Source organism: Apium graveolens, chromosome 3, assembly GCF_009905375.1.
Source record: "Apium graveolens cultivar Ventura chromosome 3, ASM990537v1, whole genome shotgun sequence".
In the NCBI taxonomy this organism is placed as follows: Eukaryota; Viridiplantae; Streptophyta; class Magnoliopsida; order Apiales; family Apiaceae; genus Apium; species Apium graveolens.
The window spans coordinates 256,486,906-256,509,263 of record NC_133649.1 but is presented as its reverse complement, the minus strand read 5'-3'; the positions used below and the strand labels follow the sequence as shown (position 1 = coordinate 256,509,263).

At 30.9% G+C, this 22,358-nt stretch overlaps 1 protein-coding gene across 1 annotated transcript; it reads right to left on the bottom strand.

Annotated features, from left to right (window-relative positions):
• Positions 1–2,165: 2,165 nt before the first annotated feature.
• On the bottom strand, positions 2,166–15,478 carry LOC141713255 (lipid droplet phospholipase 1-like). The gene is made up of 11 exons (XM_074516582.1): positions 15,145–15,478; positions 13,510–13,577; positions 13,045–13,115; positions 12,713–12,952; positions 11,568–11,731; positions 11,409–11,464; positions 11,263–11,315; positions 11,072–11,192; positions 10,405–10,505; positions 2,336–2,471; positions 2,166–2,250 (listed from the first exon to the last, which is right to left on the bottom strand). The coding sequence occupies exons 1-10, from the start codon at positions 15,369–15,371 to the stop codon at positions 2,400–2,402; spliced, it is 1,173 nt and encodes a 390-aa protein (XP_074372683.1). The 5' UTR covers positions 15,372–15,478; the 3' UTR covers positions 2,166–2,250; positions 2,336–2,399.
• Positions 15,479–22,358: the final 6,880 nt, after the last annotated feature.

The following is a 22,358-nucleotide window of genomic DNA, read 5'->3' as shown; positions in this document are numbered from 1 at the left end:
GTCGAGAAGAAATCATCTCATCTCTGTAATATACAATTATACATAACATGCTTCATTTAAATTAGCTTCCATAAATAATGCATTGATAAATGACATAGCAAAAGACAGACCACATATTTACTTCTATGATGTCTCTCACCAAAAAAGTACAATCCTATCATATTTAACTAGCATTACCATCTAAAGCTACTAATATTACCTGATACATTTAAAAGTTTTTTCATATTCACGCACTTTCAATTTTATCCTTGTTAATTATTCAAAGTTCAAACTTCATCAGGAAAATGCAAGATTTTTCATTGTCTCACCAAGGCTAACATAAGTATAAGTGTATAACCCTGCGGCTAAAATGTCAATATTCATATACTAACATTTCCTAGCGTAATTAGTATAACCCTAACCACTCCCCTCTATACGAAAAATAAGGCTATGAGCTGTGTTAATGACCTTTAAGCTTATATAAAAGCAGTATCGAAATTAATTAAGCAATAAACTTGTCTATTACCTAATACCTGATAAATGATACCAAACAAATTTGTCGTCTTGACATTTACCGGGAGAAAAGTCGCAACCAGGTATTAAATTAGGTCTAGCTAAAGGAAGTTGAAAGTAGTCTAACATTTACTACTAAACTAAAGTGCGATGCATGAGAAATGCAGATGTATATTAGATTAGAGTATAATAGTTGATAAAAACTTACTGCAATATCTCCGTCAATTGTTTTTGAAATTCCAGATTACTGTGCCTTGAAGACCTCATCCCTTAACTTCCTACACAAGAAAATGTGTTTTAGATTTTCTTGCCTAGCAATGAAAATTATGTTAAGTTCAACACCTCACCTTGTAAATAGCATTTGCTCCACCCTTTGTACCTTCACCCAATAATGTACACCATAAGTTGGACCCAGATAATGTTTCGGGTGTTGCATTGCATAGAAAAGGTGTATTTGTGTCCACCTTATCTTCACAACGAATCCCAGATGATGTCAATTACCTTAATAGTGCCATGCCCCCACGTGAATGCTGAAGCAATGTATGTATGCTTACTTATATATATGACAAATCAGGTGTCAAATTCTTCGTATTTTATAGAAGCCCTTATATTCAAATAGAAAAATTAGACGTACATATACAAATATATCATATGCATTCCTACATACACTTTACAAAAAGTCATCACACATACACATAATTACATACAAAATCTATTATCCTTAATAACTAACCTACAAATTGTCCAATCTAACTTCCATCTGGAAGTCTTGCTGGATTAACTAATTATCAACCATATCATTATAAGCTGAATTACACTTCAAAATGTACACTACAGCCCCTTCGTTCTGGAGCTTCAATTTATCCTTAGACTGCAGAAGGCCTGATCTAGCTGGGTTGCTGTTGCAACTGTCACCTCAACAACTTTTCAAATGTAACATAGAATGTTTAATTTGGCTATTGCCATAAAAGTGGTTCTTATAAATTAGCTGGCCAACATAAATATTATTATCTCATTGTCATTAAATGTTAACAGGTAATAAACATCAAAAATCCGTTTACATATTATAAAATCAAAGCCACGCCAATTGTTGTGAAAAGCACTGACTAATTGCTCTTCGCACTTAGGAACAAGTCCCGCAAGTTAAAAATGTGCAATTCAGCGCGATCTAAAATTTGGCAGAAAAGTGTCTGAAGCACGCTTAGGTGGAAAAAACACCTCAAGCGCATGTGCTAAAGGACTTAAAGGACTTCGACACCCTTGAGGTAAAAAACAAAAGGAAAAACAAAACACTATCTCTACATTTTTTCTGACAGGGATATCTCTTCAGTCTCTATAATAGCTCATATTTATCACATGACATATCCATCTACATCTAACATATCCATCTACATCTAACAAGTGATTCACATCTCCTTCTTGATAGTTAAGACTATGTCAAGTACTACATCTTTTTAAATTTGTGAACAAGCAACAAATTTGTTTCAGAAAGTATGATAATAATAATATTCATGCTTCATATTAGCTTTATCTTGCAAAAATGTGGGCATCAGAATTGGATGTTGCGCTATGTGTGCATTATACAACACTGGTCATATATTCCGTCCGGTTAAAATTCTAAAATCATTATAGACTTCTAATACAAATTATCTAATAACAATATGTATTCATACTGGACAGAAAAAAAATGGAAGATTATGTAGCTGCGTCAATAAAAAATAATTACAATTTCCTACATGACATGGTGAACATCTCAACCTGCAACAAAAAAACACAAACAAAAAACTGTTCAACTCGATGATCCAGCACATGAAACACGAGTTACATTCTTAATATAACTTACCTGTATAGGAAGAAGAGGAAATCCAATCCTTTTCCGTAATACTGAACATTATAGGTTTTAAATTCTAGACATGAAAATGATCAATTATATGTTGAATAACATCTGCGCCTTCCGAATGCATGTTCTCATCCTTGACCTGTCAAACATTTTGATATTAAACATAGTAATAAATCCAAGAATTTATGTCAGAACAACTTCTTAAGGTGAGCATTGTTTAAATTAAATAAAACGACACAAGACAACAACGATATACATTTGGAGACAAATGACGCCAGAAGAATAATGTACCCAGTTCAGATCATTATTAAGATGAAAAAAATGCAATGGAAAAACAAGGTTATAATAATATAAATTATCAGTTTGTAGTTTGTATACTTAATTTGTCTCTAACTGAGTGACCAGCTATATATACCGATAGTCAGGACAACCTGATACTGTACCGAATGCAAAACAATATTAAATTAAATAGAAAAAATGAAAACATAAGGTTCACACAGAAACATCAATCATTATAAGAGAAAGTACAATTAGAAATTTAGTAACTGAGTTATCAAACTGCATACTGTAGATACTAAATACACTCCTGGAAAAACGCAACTTAAATACCAAACCGCATACTGGACTTAGATAACACTTCAAATACACTCACTTGAACCCTCATGTAGATTATAGGAATTTTTTAGTGTCAAATAACATTACATTACTGTGTATGTTTTGCTTTAAATTTTTTAAAATAACTACGTTTAGAAGGTGCAGGCAGTTTCATGTATACGCTAAAATGGGTCATATGTAAAGCTACATAATTAGCTTAAGCGATTTTTCATTAAAAAATCAGGGTATTCTTTGTTAAAATACTATAGAGCATATCAGTGTATACATTTAGTGTTATATTCAGATCTACTTTTATCATTCACAACAAAAACAATCCAAAGTACCCAAAATAAAATTCTAGCATCCCCTCGTCGATATTTTATATTTCGATATTTTGTGAAAAAAAATTGTACAACTTGAGAGTTATATTTTTATTTGAGTATAATTATATGACAGAAACAATATTTCAGATGATTAGTTTTTCCCGAATTTGGGATACATTAGTGTGTTGATACTCGATATTGTTGGACATAATTAGTTTGGGGAAATTTGAGAGATATTTCTGAATTTGGGATACATTAGTTTGTTAATATTTCTGAATTAGTTTTCCAAACTTTAGGATACATTTTGTCGAAGTTGGAAGATAAATTTGTCGATATTTTTGGGCATAATTTGGGAATAATGATGTTGTTGGTCATATTTTTAATGGCATAGCATGTCATTGTTAACAGTATTGTGGATCTATTTATGAAATTATCCGTAAATTTTGAGATATGTTGGACATTTTTTGTGGCCCTATCAATCCTTAAGTGCTTTACGATCAAGAAAATTACGTGACCGCTATATGGAATGATGATCATGTTTGTGAGAAATTACAAGATTTCCAGTTGCGCTTAAATTTAGTTAATAGGATCATGAGGCACCACAGGTTCATCTACCACAATAGTGGGGTTTTGGCGCATTTGGAATTCCTTGTTCTGTGATAAAATATTAAGTCTAATTGATCATTGCATTACTGGAGACGCGGACGCCTGAAACCTATATGTTTCATCCTCGGAGAAGCCATGACTATTGAGGAGAACATTGTGATAAAATTATTAAAACAAAAATGAAAAATTAAAAAAAAAAAAAAAGCGATACAAAGGTTGTAAGATGATTAATATAAAAGGAGTAAATGCCAAATTAGCAATCATATAACTGTCTACTTTTATTGGTGAGCTGCAGCAAGTTAACATTTATACATACTATCTTACATCTGCGTGATGCACATATTAATTTTAGGGTTTTTTTTTACTAATATGTCCCATTGTAAAAGTTGAATTATAAATATATCCCATTTAAAATTGTATTTATAAACATCCCATATTCAAAATCTTTTACAAATTTAAACTAACTATGGTTAACTTCACCATTTCACATTTTTAAATGACTTATATAACCTTTTTAGATTGTGGTTGTGCATCATCCGTTAATGTATACCTTGGAAAAGAAGAGGGGCTTGGTTGGGAAACAACGGAAAATGAAATGTGTCTTGGCTAAATAAGGTAATCGGTTAGTTATTAATGGTTATAATATTATTATTCACTTTTATTAAATAGACTTGCCTGTGATATTTTTGGATGGGATGTTTTAGTGCGAATAAATTTAAAAAAGATAATGTGTTTTAGTTGATAAAGGTAATCAGTTAATGAGATGTTTTAGCTGTAAAAAAATAAAAGCGGTAACGTGTTTTAATTGAAATAGATGAGTAGTATTATAATTTATAAAGATAATTAGTTACCGAAAACGTTAAACCAAAACTTCAAATGTTTCGCCTTTTATATTATAGTATAGGATAATCATAATATTATTATTCAATTTTATTAAATAAACTTGGGCTTGATATTTTTGGAAAATGGGATGCTTTGGTGCGAGTTAAAAAAAAAAGATAATGTATTTTAGTTGAAAAAATTACTTTGTGTTTTAGTTGAAAAAGGTAATTGGTTAGTTACTTAGTTAATACTGCCTTGATATTTTTAGAGAATGAGATGTTTTGACATTAAAAAATAGAAATGGTAACATGTTCTAGTTGAAAAAGGTAATTGATATTTTAGTTCAAAAAGATAATTGATTAGTTGTTAATAATAATAATAATAATAATAATAATAATAATATAGATAAATGACCGAAAACCGCTAAACCAAAACTTTCAATGTTTCGTCTTTATATAATATAATAGTATAGATTGTATAGTTCAATTTTTATTGGTAAAAATAATTATGAAAACTAAATTTTAGTACATAAAAATACTTTTTTTGATTAGAGATCTCAACAACAAATGGTGTTAAAACACCACACTAGCATAAATTGCGGATTGGTAGATGATATTGGTGGACCATTTGATTGCTACTACTTAATCTCAGCTAGAACTGCTTGACTTTTCTTCATTGAAGAAGTTTTCTGGAACATAAAGAAAATATACTAAGAATGCTGTAGTAGTTGGTTGTTAGACGAAACTTAAGAGGATTATGTTATGCTATAAATTCTCACTACCGGTATCAATACTTCATCCCCACGCTATTTTTTCTATTTGCTGTTCAACCATGATTTTCTGACTTATCATCTTTTTCATTCTGATTTTAACATCAAACATATTTGTATTTACATTTTTAGGTAATGACACTAATCAACATGGTTGATCCTTTTAAGACTTCAATAACAGCTAACATATTGGGTGCACATTAGGGGTGAGCATCAAACTGCAAAAACTGCTCGTGCCGCACCAATCTGCACCGCCAAATGTGGTTTTTAATTTTTGTGGTGCGGTCGCGGTTAAAATTTTTGACAAACCGGGCGGTGCAGGTTGCGATTTTAAGTTTCTAAAATGCAACCTGCACCGCCCCGCAATACTTAACTAGGTTAAATAGTTAATATCTATATTCAAATTCTCTTTAACTCTCACTCTCAGCTGTATTGAACAAAACCTATTATCTATCTTCTAAAATATTTACTCCTTTATATCACTTGTACTAGAATGACGGATTGGATTTAAAAAATAATTCCAGTCCAGGTGCCTCCTAATATTTGTTATGGACTTGTGTAGGAAAGCAAGTTGTAGAGTGGTTAAAAAATTCTGGTGTTTTCTTTTTTTCCGAGCAAATTATGCAGTGGGCAATATTAGTATAGCTGTGACTACAAAATTTTCAAGATGAGTTAACAATCTAATTTAGCAGTAATAGTATTGTAAACCAATTAAAAGTGAAAGGCTAATGTAATATTGTAAAAAATATAAAAGTATGAAGCTCAAACTTATCCTGTAGAAATATTTTTTCTGTTTTTAACTTATTATTTTTGTCTTTCTTTATATCAGAAGTGTCTTTAAATCAGAGGTCTAAACCGCGGAGAACTGCACCACACCGCATTTTCGAGGTGTGGTTTATGTGGTTTTAATTTTTTGTGGTCGGTGCAATTTCAGAATTTGATAGAACCGTAAACCGCAAATGCGGTTTGGTCCGTGGTTTTTGGACAAAACCGCAGCGCGATCACCCCGATCACCTCTGGGTGCACTAGATGGTGGAATAATTCCATTCACTCATGTCGGTGGATAGGTAAAAGAAAAACATCTAAAGCGATCTTATGGCAAATATTATGGACATTTTAATTATATTTAGTAGAAATATAATTATATTATCAGTTTAATATATTTATACGAGATATAAATAAGTTAAAGGTTAACCATGTGACATGTTTATAACTATTAAACAAAAAGGGATACATTGTTAAAGTAATTTATTAATTTGGGACATATTATACAAATTTACTTAATTTTGAGATTTTTTATTTTTATTTTTTGTGCCTAAAAATATATACTACATTATATCTCGTGATGAACTAATTAAATTTAGTATTTAATATTTTATTATTTGTATTGTGTTATTATATTTATATTTGCTTTTGTGTTTGAAATGTGTTTAAATTAGAATAGTTAGAATGTGTTTAAATTGGACTAGATTTTTAAAATAATTAAAACTGTTAAACTAGGTTTTTAAGTAAGTAGGTCCTTAGATGTGTTTATATTTAAATAAATAGATGCGTTTTAGATAAGATAGGTTCTGAATATAATAAGATCCATTAAAAATAGGTCCGTAATAATTGGGCATTTTTTAATAGGTAACTAGAATAAGAATGCCATACCATAGAAATGTGTTTAATCGGAGTAGTTAAATTGTTTTAATCGGAATAGCTTCTTAAATTAATTAGGTCATTTATACATATATTTTTATAATAAATAGGCCTGCTAAAGCCAAATACCAACGATTACCAAAATTCTAATGTATTTGCTTTAGTAATACTAGCTTAGAAAGATTATAAAATTTGTAATTTTTTTAATTTTTTATTAAATATAAATAAATTATAAAAGATAAAAGATAATAATAATATATAATAAATACGTATTACTGAAATTAATGAAGTTATTATTTTGTATGTTATGTTATCGATGGATTCTAATTTTAGATGGTTAAAATATTAAAAAGTCTTCATGCTATAGGTCGCTTGGCAGGGGAGCGGAGAGCGCCCTGTGGGAGTCTGTAAAAGAGTGGTGTATGTGGATGATTTGATAAAAAAAACATTATTACTAAAATTAATTTTGGAAGTGTTTGGTTCCCGTGAGAAAGTGAAAAGGTGAGAAAGAAGTTGAGTGCGATTAGAAATTGAGTTGAATTATAATTCAAAGAGTTTGTAATTATATTAGATTCATGATTTAATATTTTTAAATAAATTATATTTGTTTAACTTTGTTTTGGAAGGTGTTAACAAACATTTTAGATAAGTGTTAACCAACCAAACAAATGCATGTTTCGCTGATGCACGGTCACTCTTGATCATTGTTATTGTTTTTTTATTTTTAATATTTTAACATTTAAATTTAAAAAAAAATAGTATATTCCAATATATGTGTTTATTAAATATATTTATATAATAATTAGTCATGTAATGTAAATAGGTATTAGAGTTGTGTTTTATTTAAAATAGGTATAGCTTATTATATTTTAGAACGATTTTTAAAAGTAATTAAGTCAATAAAATAGGTTTAAATAGATAAGTTCATTACCCGGCCAAGTATATTTTATTAATTCGACATGTTAAATAAATAATTAAATTTAAATATGCATTTGCATTAAAAAATGTATTATTAGAAATTCGACATGTCTGAAAAGATACATAATTTTTACAAATAATTAGAACACTAAATTGGCTTTAAAATAAACATGCCCGTTTCCTAAATATGTTATAAACTGGTCTAAATACGTCTTAAAATAAAAGAAGTCATATACCTGGGTGTTGTTTGACGGTGGCCGCGACATGACTTGTGGTTGAAGTAAGACACTAGATTTTTAATAGAGTTTGTGTAGATGTTGAATACATAAGGTGTGCTCGATATTGGTATTGTTGTTGTAGATAGCAACAACTTTTCGCTGAAAAACAATTAAAAACCTGTTTGGTAAAATTTAGAAGCTGCTTTTCTGAAAAGTGTTTTTGGCCTAAAAGTTGCTGTCAGATAAAGCATGTCCCCCGTACTTTTGGAAAAAGCTGTTTTTCAGCTTTTGCGGGAAGCAAATGCTAATTTCACCATCAAGCCTCACCAAGAACATTTTTTTTTTAATTTTTTACATCAAAACATATACATATCAAGATTATTATATCTAATTTTTTATAACAGCACTTCTTGCAACAACACTTTTTCTAATAGCACATCAATTTTTAAGAGCAATCCCAAACAGAACCATAATTGGTTTTTTAATAAATAATGTGTCTAATACTTTTGGAAGGTATTAATAAACTTTTTTGAAAGGCGTTAACCGACCACCCAAATTATCCTATGTTTTACTTATAGTATAGATTGGCAGATAACATAGATATAGATAGTATAGATTTGACACTTGGAAATGTATAATATATAATTACTGATAGAGTTAAATGCATGTTGTGTACTCGAGTATCCAAATGGTGCAACTTGTGTACCTTAACTTTCATAATAGCAAAATGTGTACCCGGATTTGCAAAAATCGTGCAAAATGTGTACATCCATCTAATTAGCCATTAGGCCCGTTAAGTTTCTTCGTAAAATGGGGGAAAAGTCATTTGCTATTCAGCAATTTGCCAAACAACCTTTGTATCTCCCAGATATAACATAAGCCCGATAAATAAAAATGTGTTTTTTCCTCCCCAAAATTAAAGTTCAATATAATTTGATAATTTTTCTTAAACCTTTTCAAATTATTTTTTATTCTAAAATAAGGTATCAAAATCAATTTAATACAAATTGAGTTCAATACAAAAAAAATAATCTTTTATATTTTATCAATGGAAATTTTATTAAAAAATAAACGAGAATTATTATAATTAAGAGCAAGTCCAATAAATACCTTATATGATGTCCCAAATTATTAGTTAAGGAATTTAACAAAAAATTCGATCTAACAATGTCCTAGTGATATCTCAAATCACTGGGACAACATCTTCGAACCTTATTCTTAAGTTAGCTCTTTTCTTACCCTATCTTATATTTTATAATAAATTAGTATACACACTTTATTTCTCCCTACTTCATATTGTCCTCTGATGATGAAAGAAAACCTTTAATAATAAAATATTAAATACATGGTGATGATAAGGCATATTGTTGCAATTGAAGTTAGTTAAACATGTCCTAAATTACTAGGAGATATTTTATATATATATATATATATATATATATTTGAGGCTTAAACTAGTATATTGTTGGATTTGATTTAAGAGATGCCAATGAAAAAATTGTTTTGACAAACATCTTAAAATGAAATAAAGAAAATAATTTAATTAATATCCGAAAAATAAAAAATTTAAGATGTATATGATTATTAACGTTAAATTGATTGTTTATCAACATATTTAATTATGATTTTAAAAAATATAAAAATTTAGAATTATTAGATAAATATAGTTTCAACTATAATAACAAAATTTAAAGTATTAAATTTATGTATCTTTGAAGGAAAAAATATGTAATTTGTATTCATATAAATTAAAAAAAATATAAATGCAAAAAAAAATCATCTGTGCAAGTTATAAGCTAATTCATATTAGTAATGCAACAACTGTGAATTGACAAGAAAGCCCCTCAACTAACGGTGTTAACCTTCATTTAACGGGTGTTTAAATTTTGCACGATTTTAATAGCTCCGGGTAAACATTTTGCTATTTTGAAAGTCTAGGTACACAGCTTGCACCATGTGGATACTTCAGGGTACACAACCCGCTTTTAACTCTTACTGATACATAGATATAAATTGTAGGCCTCTGATTCAGAAACCTTATCTGAATATATATGCCGATACTTTACTATATTCATGTTTTTGGCATACTTATTGACACTCTTGACCAACTCAGGACCTCTCTCTCTCTCTCTCTCTCTCTCACACACACATAAACACAGAGAGAAAGGGAAGCAGGCTAACCTGAATAACACTATGAGCAGCAAAGCGCAGTATACTACTGCTGTGAAAGCTAACATCAACCTTTTCCCAGGACACACGAGACAGGCCAGTCACCAGTTCCTCTGCTCGAGTAAATTCAATTAGAGAAATTATGGCATAGGGATCATATCAGTAAGAAATAAATGGCACCAAGTAGGCTGACAAGTAGACTATTTGGTAGTTATGCAATGTAGGATAAAACAGAGGCAAGTGAACTGGCACATAAAAACGTTCAAAAAGCATTCTTAAGCATTTCTTAAGCTAAAATGGTCAAACAGCATATCTTAGGGTATAACACAGATGCAAGAAAATAAAGTAGAAACATATCTAACTTTAAATAGTGAATAACTGTTGCAGGACAACTACTAAAACAAGCAGAAAGATTAGAAATATGTATCAACCAACTCATAGGTATCAACATAAAAGTAAGACAAGAGATAAGAAATAAGTGATAATAATATTGAATTGTAGTGTGAAATTTTAAATGAAAAAGTTGTATTCATGTAGAAAAAACAAGGCTTGTCTGTGAAGATATGCTCATTGCTTTCTATGTTGTCTATTGATAAGGTGTAACAGTGGTACTACACTTTGACGTCTACTTGAAAATTAAACCAATGATTTTACCAAACAGAAAATTAGAGTTACAGACCTTCTAAGTTTTCTAAGCTGTCGACTCCAACCGGTATGTGATAGCCACGCTCATCATCACATGCCTTGCAAAGTTCTTCATGCACGATATGAGGGTACTTTTCATTCACAGAGTCCTCCCACTATTGAAAAGAAAGATAACCTTCCAAAAAAAAATACTAAAATATAAACAAATGAAAATTTAAAACATACCTTGGGCAGTTCAACTGCTCGCCTGATGGATGCTGTTCTCCAGCCAACAATATCTGATTGTAATAGTCAGCTTAACATAAAAGATATGGTGCGTTATCTAAAAGCATAAACAGTAAGTACAGCTATAATATATTGTAAACGGATACGGTCATAACCAGCATTTGAATATGCTACGCGACGTTTAAATGAACGTAGTCCAGACCTGCATTCACAAATCAGGCCCTTGATAAGACTTGAGAAGAGCACTCAAGGATATACACTATGGAATAGACAACTATAAAATGATAATTTTGTTCTCAACATACATAAAATAGCAATCCTCATGATCGTCCACCATACGCTTCAGCAGTGGCGGCTTTCCATCTTCATCATCAGTAAGAAATAAATGGCGTCCAGTTCTCTTGAATATCCAATGGCTAACCCCGGCTGCAACTTTCTCAAGTGCGGTTACACCAAACAAAAACGGAACCTGCGAAATTACCAAACGTTCTTAGGTGGGAATGACTGACACACATATCAGATACCACAGTGCTGATAACGTAGAAAATTACAGATAAATGCCAATACAAGACATGAAATTCTTCATTCATGACCTAAGAAGTCAGAATTAGTGAGAAGAGAAAGGAAAAATTTTCAAGCACAAAAAACAATGCAGTTCTAAAATGAGAAACTAAAAAAACCAACAGATTCGCTTCCACTTAATATTGGAACACTCCGCATACTACACGGAATTAACATTAAGCTTAGTTTTTGGTTCAAGAATATGGTAAAATTCATAAAGACTATAAGTACAAAATTTAAACATGTGCAGAAAATTTCAGAATAGTCATCTAGAGACATAATTATAATATCAATCAATAGTCAGTTGAATGAAATGAAGATAAAAATATAGAATTTATATCTCAAGCTTTTAACTCAAATTTACAATGGTAAATATCTTTTAATACAAATTTAATACAATGGTAAATATTTACCATATCATTTTAATCAACATATCGAGGTTAGAACCACACCCTAATCTTTATTTTTTTGTTTAGAGGCTGTCCTCAGCCTTTTGGTTATTGCTTTTTTATTTCATTCTAAATAAATCTCCCTTTTTATTGGGAGTTTTGGTACCCATTGGTGGGTTTTGTCTCCCCTTATTTTGGGTTTGTTCCCTGTCCTTGTGGAAGTAGGTTTGTCTTAGTATCTGAGATCGTGGATCTGCAAGATTTTATAATATTAGTTCATTGATTTGGATTGTATGGGATATTAGTTACAATCAGTTGTTCAAATACGTTTGGACGAATTAGATATACAAATTTATCACAAGTAAATTCTGATTTGATCTATTTTATTCCGTGTATGTTCAATACTAATTTTTTTGGTAGATGCTTATTAATGAATTAGTTAACTATCAAAAGAAAAATGCGGCAAACACATTCCTTAACTATCCTAAGACAAAACATACCTGTTTGTTACCTCTTGAACCAAGATGAGGCGTGGCAACGGTAATAAAGTTAACTGGCACTAAACCACCTATTGTCCCCTTTGACTCCTCACCAGCATCAGCTGATAAATTACCTTCACTTTCAGTTTTGCAAGGCCCATATAATTTCCCTATGGCATATCTTGCTGCCAATCCTCCCAATGAATGAGCAACAAATGAAATTTTACGCAGATCTGGATTCTGTTTAATCAGTTCAAAGACCTGAAATCAGCGGTTCTAATATTAGACAGTGTAACTTCAATGGATGCTCCATAGATTAAGATTTTTTAGCCATAAAATTATGAGAAACAGACCTCCTCAGCCAATCTCTTACCCATTATGTCCACGCCATCTAACGTTAGCATAGCCATATTCTTTTCGCTGCCTTAAAAAAAAATTAACAAAATTGTAGTCCAATTAGCAAGAATCTAACCTAAAATAGATGGTAAATGCAATTAGATTTACAAATATGGATACAATAAATAGAGGTTAATAGAGAGAAAATTCCATCTATACATTTACCTATAGTATCAAAGGACTAGTTCATTTTATATGGAAACCAATAGATTTTTTAATATTTCTGTGCAAGCAAGAATCAGATGAACATAACACTTATTGATTTTTTGTATATATATACACATATATATGTAGAATGCACATATGCAGCGCACTCGAAAGACTTATAAGTTGAAGTTAGTGCAAACCACCACATAAGAAATATCCTTTCATACAGAACTAAGAAAATAAAGTTGGCAAAAATATAGAAAATTGTTCCTTACGGTGAACAAATACTTTGTCTGGAAGCATTCTCACAAATTGTTCAGCAGCGAACTTCCAATTTGCAGTACTGCAGAATATTACAACACAATTTTAAAAACAATTAAAAGATTCAGAATTTCAACAAAGGAGAGCCAGTGAATGCATCACTTATTTCATTACAGGATTTGAACCAAATGAGAACTACTCTCTCTTTTAAAATAGGGACCCAAAGGTTCGGGACATATACAGATAAGGTTCAGCATACATACATGTGCATATAACATAGAAGTATTTGATGACAATGGTCCATTTGGGGTTTATCATTCCACAATTTAGGTTTGAATATATCTAGTTACTGGGTTAATATATGTTATATCTAACGACACCAGTCTATCTGGCATATGGGGGTTAATAATTCAAAATTTAAGGTATAAAAGCACGAAGGTTCAACACGCGACCTTATTGCACAGTTCTCATCTTATTTGTCTTATGATGCAGAGCAGGTTGTATGTGTTGGGTTATTGAGAAAAGTTCGAGAGAGAAGGGTAAGTCATAGCAATACAAAAGTATTACTTATAAGATTTTGGCCAAGCTCGGAGTACATGACCAAAATATTTAGGTATCTAACCCATTCTGGTTATCTAGCCCTCATTCAGGGATGTTTATCTTAAGTGTTTGACCCCCCCGCTCGAATTCTTTGGCCCAAACGTGTTCTGGATTTCTTAGGCCTTTGATTCTAGGATTTTATAAACCATATATATTCTTACTTTATTTTCTCCCCTTTATTTGGTATTCTTTTTCAGAATCATCTAATCTTGGTGCCTATTTCCTATTATTAATTATAATCAACAGGTTATAGATGCTCATTTCTGGTAACAAACAGGTTGTAGAAGATTGATATTCTGGTATTCTGCGGATCAACAGAGTATTTCCGCGACGGTAATATATATATATATATATATGCAAATTAAGCTCCAAAGCAGAATATTATATGCAAATTTTTGGAGCTTAATTGGTGGACATCGGAGCTTATTAATCAAATACTCTTTTGAGTAAAGTGCCTTTTATGTACCTGTCTTTGGCAGACACATCACCTGCAATACACTTACGAAACAACCATTTGCAATACTCGGTTAATATTTTTGTTACATTTATGCACATTTCTTCTATCTCAACTAAATTATTAAGAACTTTTTCATATAATATACAGTTACTGGAATGTGAAATAGGCGAAAATTCCTAACTAAATGAGGTAAAATAAAACCAAAAGGTAAATTCAATATTGCAAGTGGCGATTTTAAAAGTGTAGGAGTACAGATAGCAATTGTTATGTAGGCTAAAGTGTAGATGCACATAATGCACTTGACTCTTCTCTTTTTCGTATTATCTGGTAAGATACATATGAAATCTTGTAGAAGAAAGACTAACAAAATTAAATATCACATCATAGCAACCAAATATCTAACTTATCCATCTTTTAACCTGTGTCTACATACATATGTCAACCATAGCACCTAAAGCAAGTAAAATCACCGGTATTTGTACAAGGCGATAACAAGTAAACGCATAAAATTGCGGCAATCAACCGTTAAATCCATGATATAAGAAACAAACAAACAAAGAATAAAATGTAGAGTAGTAGAAAAGGACCAGACCTTCCTAAAATTCCATGAACCATAACAACAAGATGATCGGCTGAGGAAACATCGGATTGTTTGGAAGAGAACACATCTTCTCCGCCGTCTATCGAATTCAATGAGGAAACTGGTGTTCCCATTTTTCCCGAATTATTTAAATTGCATTTTCGTAGTATATGGGGAATTAATGATATAATCACAATGATCAAACTAATAATCAGTGGTAGGTTACAACGAAAGCACATTTACAACCATTCAAATTTGGGATAGTGATCGGAAATATTACGAGTGTTCCGATACTTGCCCACCGTGTTCTACAGATAATTCTTTTGAAAGAGAGGAAGAGAAAGGCAAAATTTTTGGGTCATGGTCCAAGTTGGCCTCTACAGGCACTTCAGTGACGCATTTTTATCATGCGTTAGGGTTCAAATGCAAAACCAGCCAACGTTACTGTAACAATTACAACGTCTTTTTATGATGCACATGCACTTCTAACGCATTGCTACATTGCGTTACCACCTTAACGCATTAAACCCTGGCGTTGTTTTTAAGTAATGGAAGGTGTTTTGCGGGAACATGCATTAAACTACTTTTTTATGTCGGTTTGTTTCCCTCCGCAAATAGGCAAGGATTAACGCATATTTATATATTTTTAATAACTACTCCTTAATTTACCCATTTTCAAATGGGTACCCATAACCCATATTAAGTATAAAATCACCGATTCCATAAATATAACCACAAAATTTACCTAATGGGTAAATAAATTTACCCATGACCCATATTAAGTATAAAATCTATATATCCATGGATATATCCATATCAGTTTACCCATCAAAATACTAAACATGGAAATTTTTTGAATTTTAAAATTTAAACATCTTATCTAAGGAAAGATTTGCATGATTTCTCACATCTGTTACTATACCAAATCAATTACAGATCCAAAATTCATGCTTATACTAATTCAAATTCAAAAATCATTACTACTTTTCTTGATAATCATTATCTTTTCTTCTTTCTTTGTTATATGCCATATCAATCCATAATTTCCAAATTACTATTACATGATTATCTGATTTACCATTATTATCACCTGCATCCATTTTCAAAATTAAATCCATAATTTTGTTCTCCATCTTCTTTTCTTCTTTATTATATTTCTATGGATCTATATTTTGGGTGTGTTTATCCTTTTTCATTTGTATATACGTTTGATTGTTTTGTAATCATACGCAGCTACTTGATGAATAATTGATCATTATTTTTATCATCCGTATTTGATTTTGTTTTCATGTTTTGTTGTTTGTTTAGGTTTGATTACGGCGAAGAACAATTGTTTGGGATCAAAAATTACATTTTTCTCAGCCAAAACAGGTAAAAATTGATGTCCCCTCGTGCAATTATATAAATTTCTTTTTTGAGATTTACATGTTTGATGAAATTTTTAAGAGAGGTTATTTTTATCCTTGGGTTCAATTTTGTTCCTAACGATATTTTATCATGTTTGAATTTCTGTAAGTATCTAATTTGTTTATTATATAGATTTTAATTAATTAATGTATGATACTTACTGAGTGTTGATTCTCAGCATACGAAACGAGTATGGAGAAACTCTTGCTCATTCAGAGCATCTGTAGATGGGTGATGACTGTTGATCGAATTTTTTGTGGGTGCATGTAAAAATTATTCAAATGTTAATCGAATTTTCGAATTTCTATTCTGCCAGATTTCTGCTATATAGATGAAACAGGTTAGTTATTCTTCTCTCTCGATCATGAATTATGAATTGCGATATTGATTTCTGACATGATGAATGTTATTTTGATAGTGTTTGATAAAAGTTCTCACCGAGGTTTCTTTTTTTTTCTTATCATATTTGTTGTAATTACAGGTATGATGAAAGGGTAAAGTTATCTAAATTAACTACAAATGTCAGTCATATTTATGATTTTTTCAGGACAACGAATTGAATAAGGAGATGCAGTGGAGTGTTCTTTATTCCTTATTCATTATTGGTTGTTCACCAATTCACGGTAACATCTCAAGCTATAAAGTTGTGTAATTATTTGTAACCCGTATTTCTATGAACCTACATTGAATCATTTTTTAAAGTTATAATCTTGATGTGTAGAAATTATTTATTATGTATCGTAATTATTGATCAAAGTTCATAAATTTTTTGTTGATTTAAAAAATATCAGTTTAATGAGTTTTTAATTAGTGCAATGATGGTTTTGTTTACATTGTCTCATCTATTTCTTAGACCACTTTTGTAGCTATTAATTGAAATTTTTTAAATCAAATACATTTAAAAATAAATATAAATTTGACACTATATAAATTAACGCTGTAAAATATACACTTACCAAGTGCCCAAAATCAGAGACTTCTACATTTGCTGCCAGAAAGCTACATATACTCTCTTCATTATCTGTTCAGTTGGTATTATATTAATGTACCTAAATAAATGTAGTATATACATTCTAGGTTAAATTTTTACCTAAATTGAATTTGATATTCTTCGCTCTAGAACTGGATCATTTCTTCATCTGTAATTACATAATAAATTTGTTCCAATAAATATAAAGCACATTATTTTACTTATATATTACATGCATCACAAATCAAAGATTACAAGAACACTACATGTATAGGATATAAAATTTGAGAATTACATGAATTTGAGCAAGTAATGTTCTTAAATTCTATATAACATTAATCGATTAAGTTAAGGTGTGTATACTTTAAAACTCTATCAATCAAGCAATATAATCTCAAGTTCTAACACTGATTCATGGTTCCATTGCATATATATACTGTATGAAAGCAAGATAAACTATAGACAAAGAATCGATTCATACCTCCATTGTAAGAAAGAGTTTGATTCTACCGAGAGTATTGTCTCCTTGGTGAAAAAAAGTTACTTTTTGCTTGAAGAAGTTGAGAATCCCAAAGTCACGGTAGTTTTCTTATCTAGGCTTCTTTTAAGACAAGACTTTGATTTTATGTGGGCTTCTTTTAAGACAGGAGTTTAACATATCACAAAGTCAACTTATTTGGGTTGTTTGGGTTTTTTAATTCTTTTGATATTTTCTCCTTTTTTATAATTTTTTAAAAAATGATTTTTACAAAATAGTGTTATATATTATGTTTTAATATAAGTGGGTTTATGTATTATTTTGATTTTAAAATAAAATATTGCAATAAATTGTATGTTATGTAATATTTACTGGATTTTTTTAAAAAGTATTTAATTAAAAAAAATATTTATTCAGTTTTGTTGTACACATTATTCAAATATTGACTACTAAAAACGTAAAAGACAAATGTTAAAATATGAGTTAAGAGACTTTTAATTTGTTAAAATGTGATAGAAAGAAAACTAAAATAAAATACTGAGATTTAACGTTAAACTACTATATCAGTTTTATATTTCAAAATAAACGGAACCTAAATAACTGTAATAAATAAATTAAATAAAACTGGAAGATAACCGTTTATGTTATAAAAATTACAAACTTCGATTAAAAAGTTCAAAATTTAAAAAATTTGGAGCGCGCGTAGCGCGGGCAAAAAGTCCCTAATCTTATGAATGTTTGGAGTGTTCTAGGTAGGGCTGCATAGGGCTGCACATGAGTTGTTAAAACTGAATGACCCGACCCGACCCGATATTGGGCCGAATGAATCGGACCGTCCCAAATCGAAACAATGATGGGTTGAATTTAATTGGGTCAAATATTATGGGTTGGATTAGAGTTTAATTTTTTAGAACCCCAAGCCAAACCAACCCGGTGACATATTCTAGGCCCCGCCTAATTACAACTCATCCCCTCTTACACACAAGTAAGTAACGATGTTATTTCACCCTAATTTTATAGCAGCCGCATCTTCGTTCTTAGTTCTTACCTTCTTCCAGATTGCTATTTACGAGTACGCCTGAATTATATTTTCTGCTTATTTGTAAGTTTCTTATTCTCTTCGTTTCCCGTATAGACCTTAAACATAAAGTCAAAAACACACACATACATGAATCTGCTCTATTTCATGGGATTTGTATATGATTTAGCTATATTATATGTGATTTTTATATGATTTATGTTTATTATATGTGATTTGCATATGATTTAGCTCTATTGTATGTGATTTGTATTTTGTACATTCCTCAAGCACACACAATTACACAAACATGAAACTGCTCTATTATATGCAATTTGTTTATGATCTATATTTTATAGTGTGTGATTATTGTATTTTATCTATGTTTGTTTCTTCAGAATCAAATAAATGGAAAATTATTTCATTCTTGCTACTTCTGCCCCTAATCCTGCGCTAACCATCCCTCAAAAAACATCACAAAAAACGGCATCAACCGCTGCCCCAAATGCTTCTATTCCTAATGTTCCAGCCACGGGCAATAATGATGATCCAATGATTATAGAAAATATTCCAGTTGACCTTAAGTCTCCAAAAAAAGAGAAAGATGATGACATACTTATAGAGAACATAAAGCCTACTAAAATTTCTGATGTGTGGGATCACTTTAATAAAGTGAATGATGGAAATAAAATTAGTCATAGATGCATCTGTAACTACTGTGGAGCGAACTACGCTTGTCATACTACAAGAGTTGGAACGAGTAGTTTGTGGGGTCATTTGAAGAAATGCAAGAAGTATCTGAAAAATATTGTTGATAGAAGTAGAGAGTGCTTAGCTTCAAACGTGGACCTGATGGACGGGGGAATTTACTGGCCACCATATTTAACAAAGTGAAGTGTCGAAATATATTGACAAAATTCGTGGTGAAGGATAAACAAACTTTCAATGTTGTAGAGGGTGAATGTTTTAAGGATTTAATTAATGAGTTACAGCCTAAGTTTACTGTCCCTAGTCGAATGACTTTCACTATGGATGTACATTCACTATTCTGTAGAGAGAGATCAAAATTGATGAAGGAATTGACAGCCATTGGTCAAAAAGTCTGCTTAACAACTGATTGTTGGACAAGCAGGACCCAGATGTCTTATATGTGTTTGACAGCACACTAAAAGACGCTGATTGGAAATTGCAGAAAAAGATTATAAACTTTTGTCAAATTTCAAACCATAAAGGCGAAACGATTGGCAAGATAATTGAGGCTTGTTTGCTTGATTGGGGAATTGAGAAAGTGTTCTCTGTTACACTTGACAACACATCAGGTAATGATATTGCAATTGGTTTTGTTAAGTGGAGGGTCAATGTTTGGCGAGATTCTGTTCTTAATGCTGAACATCTCCATGTTAGATGTGGTGCTCATGTGCTTAACTTAATTGTCAACGACGGGTTAACAAAATTGCATGCCTCAATAGCTGCTATCCGCAACTCTATGAGGTATATTCGAGCATCTCCTACAAGGCTAACAAAATTTATAACTTGTGTAGAGAAGGAAAAGATTGATTACAAGGGGTACTGATTTTAGATGTGGCTACAAGGTGGACAACACTTATATGATGCTGGAGGTGGCACATAAATTTAAAAAGGCTTTTATCAGGTATGAAGAAGAGGATGACAAATTTCTAATCTACTTTATTGAAAAATAAAATGGTAAAAAGAGGATTGGACCTCCAACGTCTATTGATTGGCGCTCAACATTCGTGTTTGTGCAGTTTCTATCAATTTTTTATGAAGTTACCTTGAAGTTCAGTGGTACTTTACACGTAACTTCAAATAACTTTTATCATGAAATATGTGAGATCCATAATCTGTTGATTGAATTAGCGGATGTTGATGATCACCTGTTATCTTCCATGGCTGCTAGCATGAAGGAGAAATATAATTAATATTGGGGAAATGATGATAATATAAATCCCATGTTGTTTTTGGCTGTTTTACTTGATCCCAGGTACAAAATGAGGTACTTAAAGTATTTCTTTGAATCTGTGTACGATGCTGAGACGGTTGCTATGATTATTATCAAGGTAGAGTCAATTTTGCTACGCTTGTATGCCGCTTACAATGTTGAAGTTGAAGGTGCTGTCTCTAGTAAGGTTAGTAAGTTTGCCTGAAACTTGTCTAATATATATATGATAGATTGCATTTTTTAAGGATTGATATGGAGCTGTACAAAAAAATGCTTTATTTATTGAGTTTTAACTATACACTCTGCCCTTGTAATTAGAATATGGGTTAAGTGTCTCTTAAAACAATATCCAGTTTAAATGTAAGGAAGCTAAATTTAAATGATTGTATGTAAGGGTCCTAGAGATGGTGATGTTAAGTATTTTGGTAATTGTACTGCACTGAAGCATCGGAATTCCATCAAACTTCTATTAAGCGGATATGCCTAATATACAATATCTAAAATTTATAATCTCTGTGATCCCCATGAGAGAGCATGGAAATTTTTGAAGATTAGAACTTCATAAATTATGACTTTAGGTCATATATTATGCGTAGAAACATGATATACCAAATTTACTATGAACTCAGTTTTGTGCTATAAACATAGCAAGTCTTTCGGTCATTGTTGTGTTCGTTAGTATATATTCGTGCCCTCGGTTATATTAGAAAACCAGTTTTGTAGTAATACCTAATTAGAATGGGAAAGTAGAACCACAACCAAACACTAGTTGTTATGTTTTGAACCTATTCTTACATTTTGATTATTGTAATTGTACATTGGCAGTGACAACTAGAGACATTAAAATAAACCTTCATATATTTGATGCATCCAAGTACTGCAACGGTCACAGTTAGTAGTATGTGTTACCACTTGTTAGACTTGATTTGATATGTACATTTTATTTACATTTATGAACATTTTGGAATCGTGTATTTATGCTGAGTTTAAATGTAATTTATGTCTTATTTGAAACAATGTCATGTTTACCTTTTTTCTGTTTGCTAATTTATGGATATATTTATATAAGCCCTATGGTTTAACAACATAAGGGATATGCAGTGCATTAAAGTGCAGAGCTAACACAAATGTATTAATCTTTATGTGTGTAAACATATAATTATGTGAATGGGCAGGTTTAAATAGGCATAATATGTGATTAGCATCCTCATGTTGTAACATATATAAGTCAATTATATACATAATTTTTATGGTATTAGATAATAGAATATATGCATTTCTGTTTTACTAGCTCACTGTCTATTTTCCTGCAAATGTTTACAAGAGTCCATAGGTGATCCTCCATCAAAAACCAATCTTGGAAAAAAAACAAAAGAAGAGACTATTGCAAAAT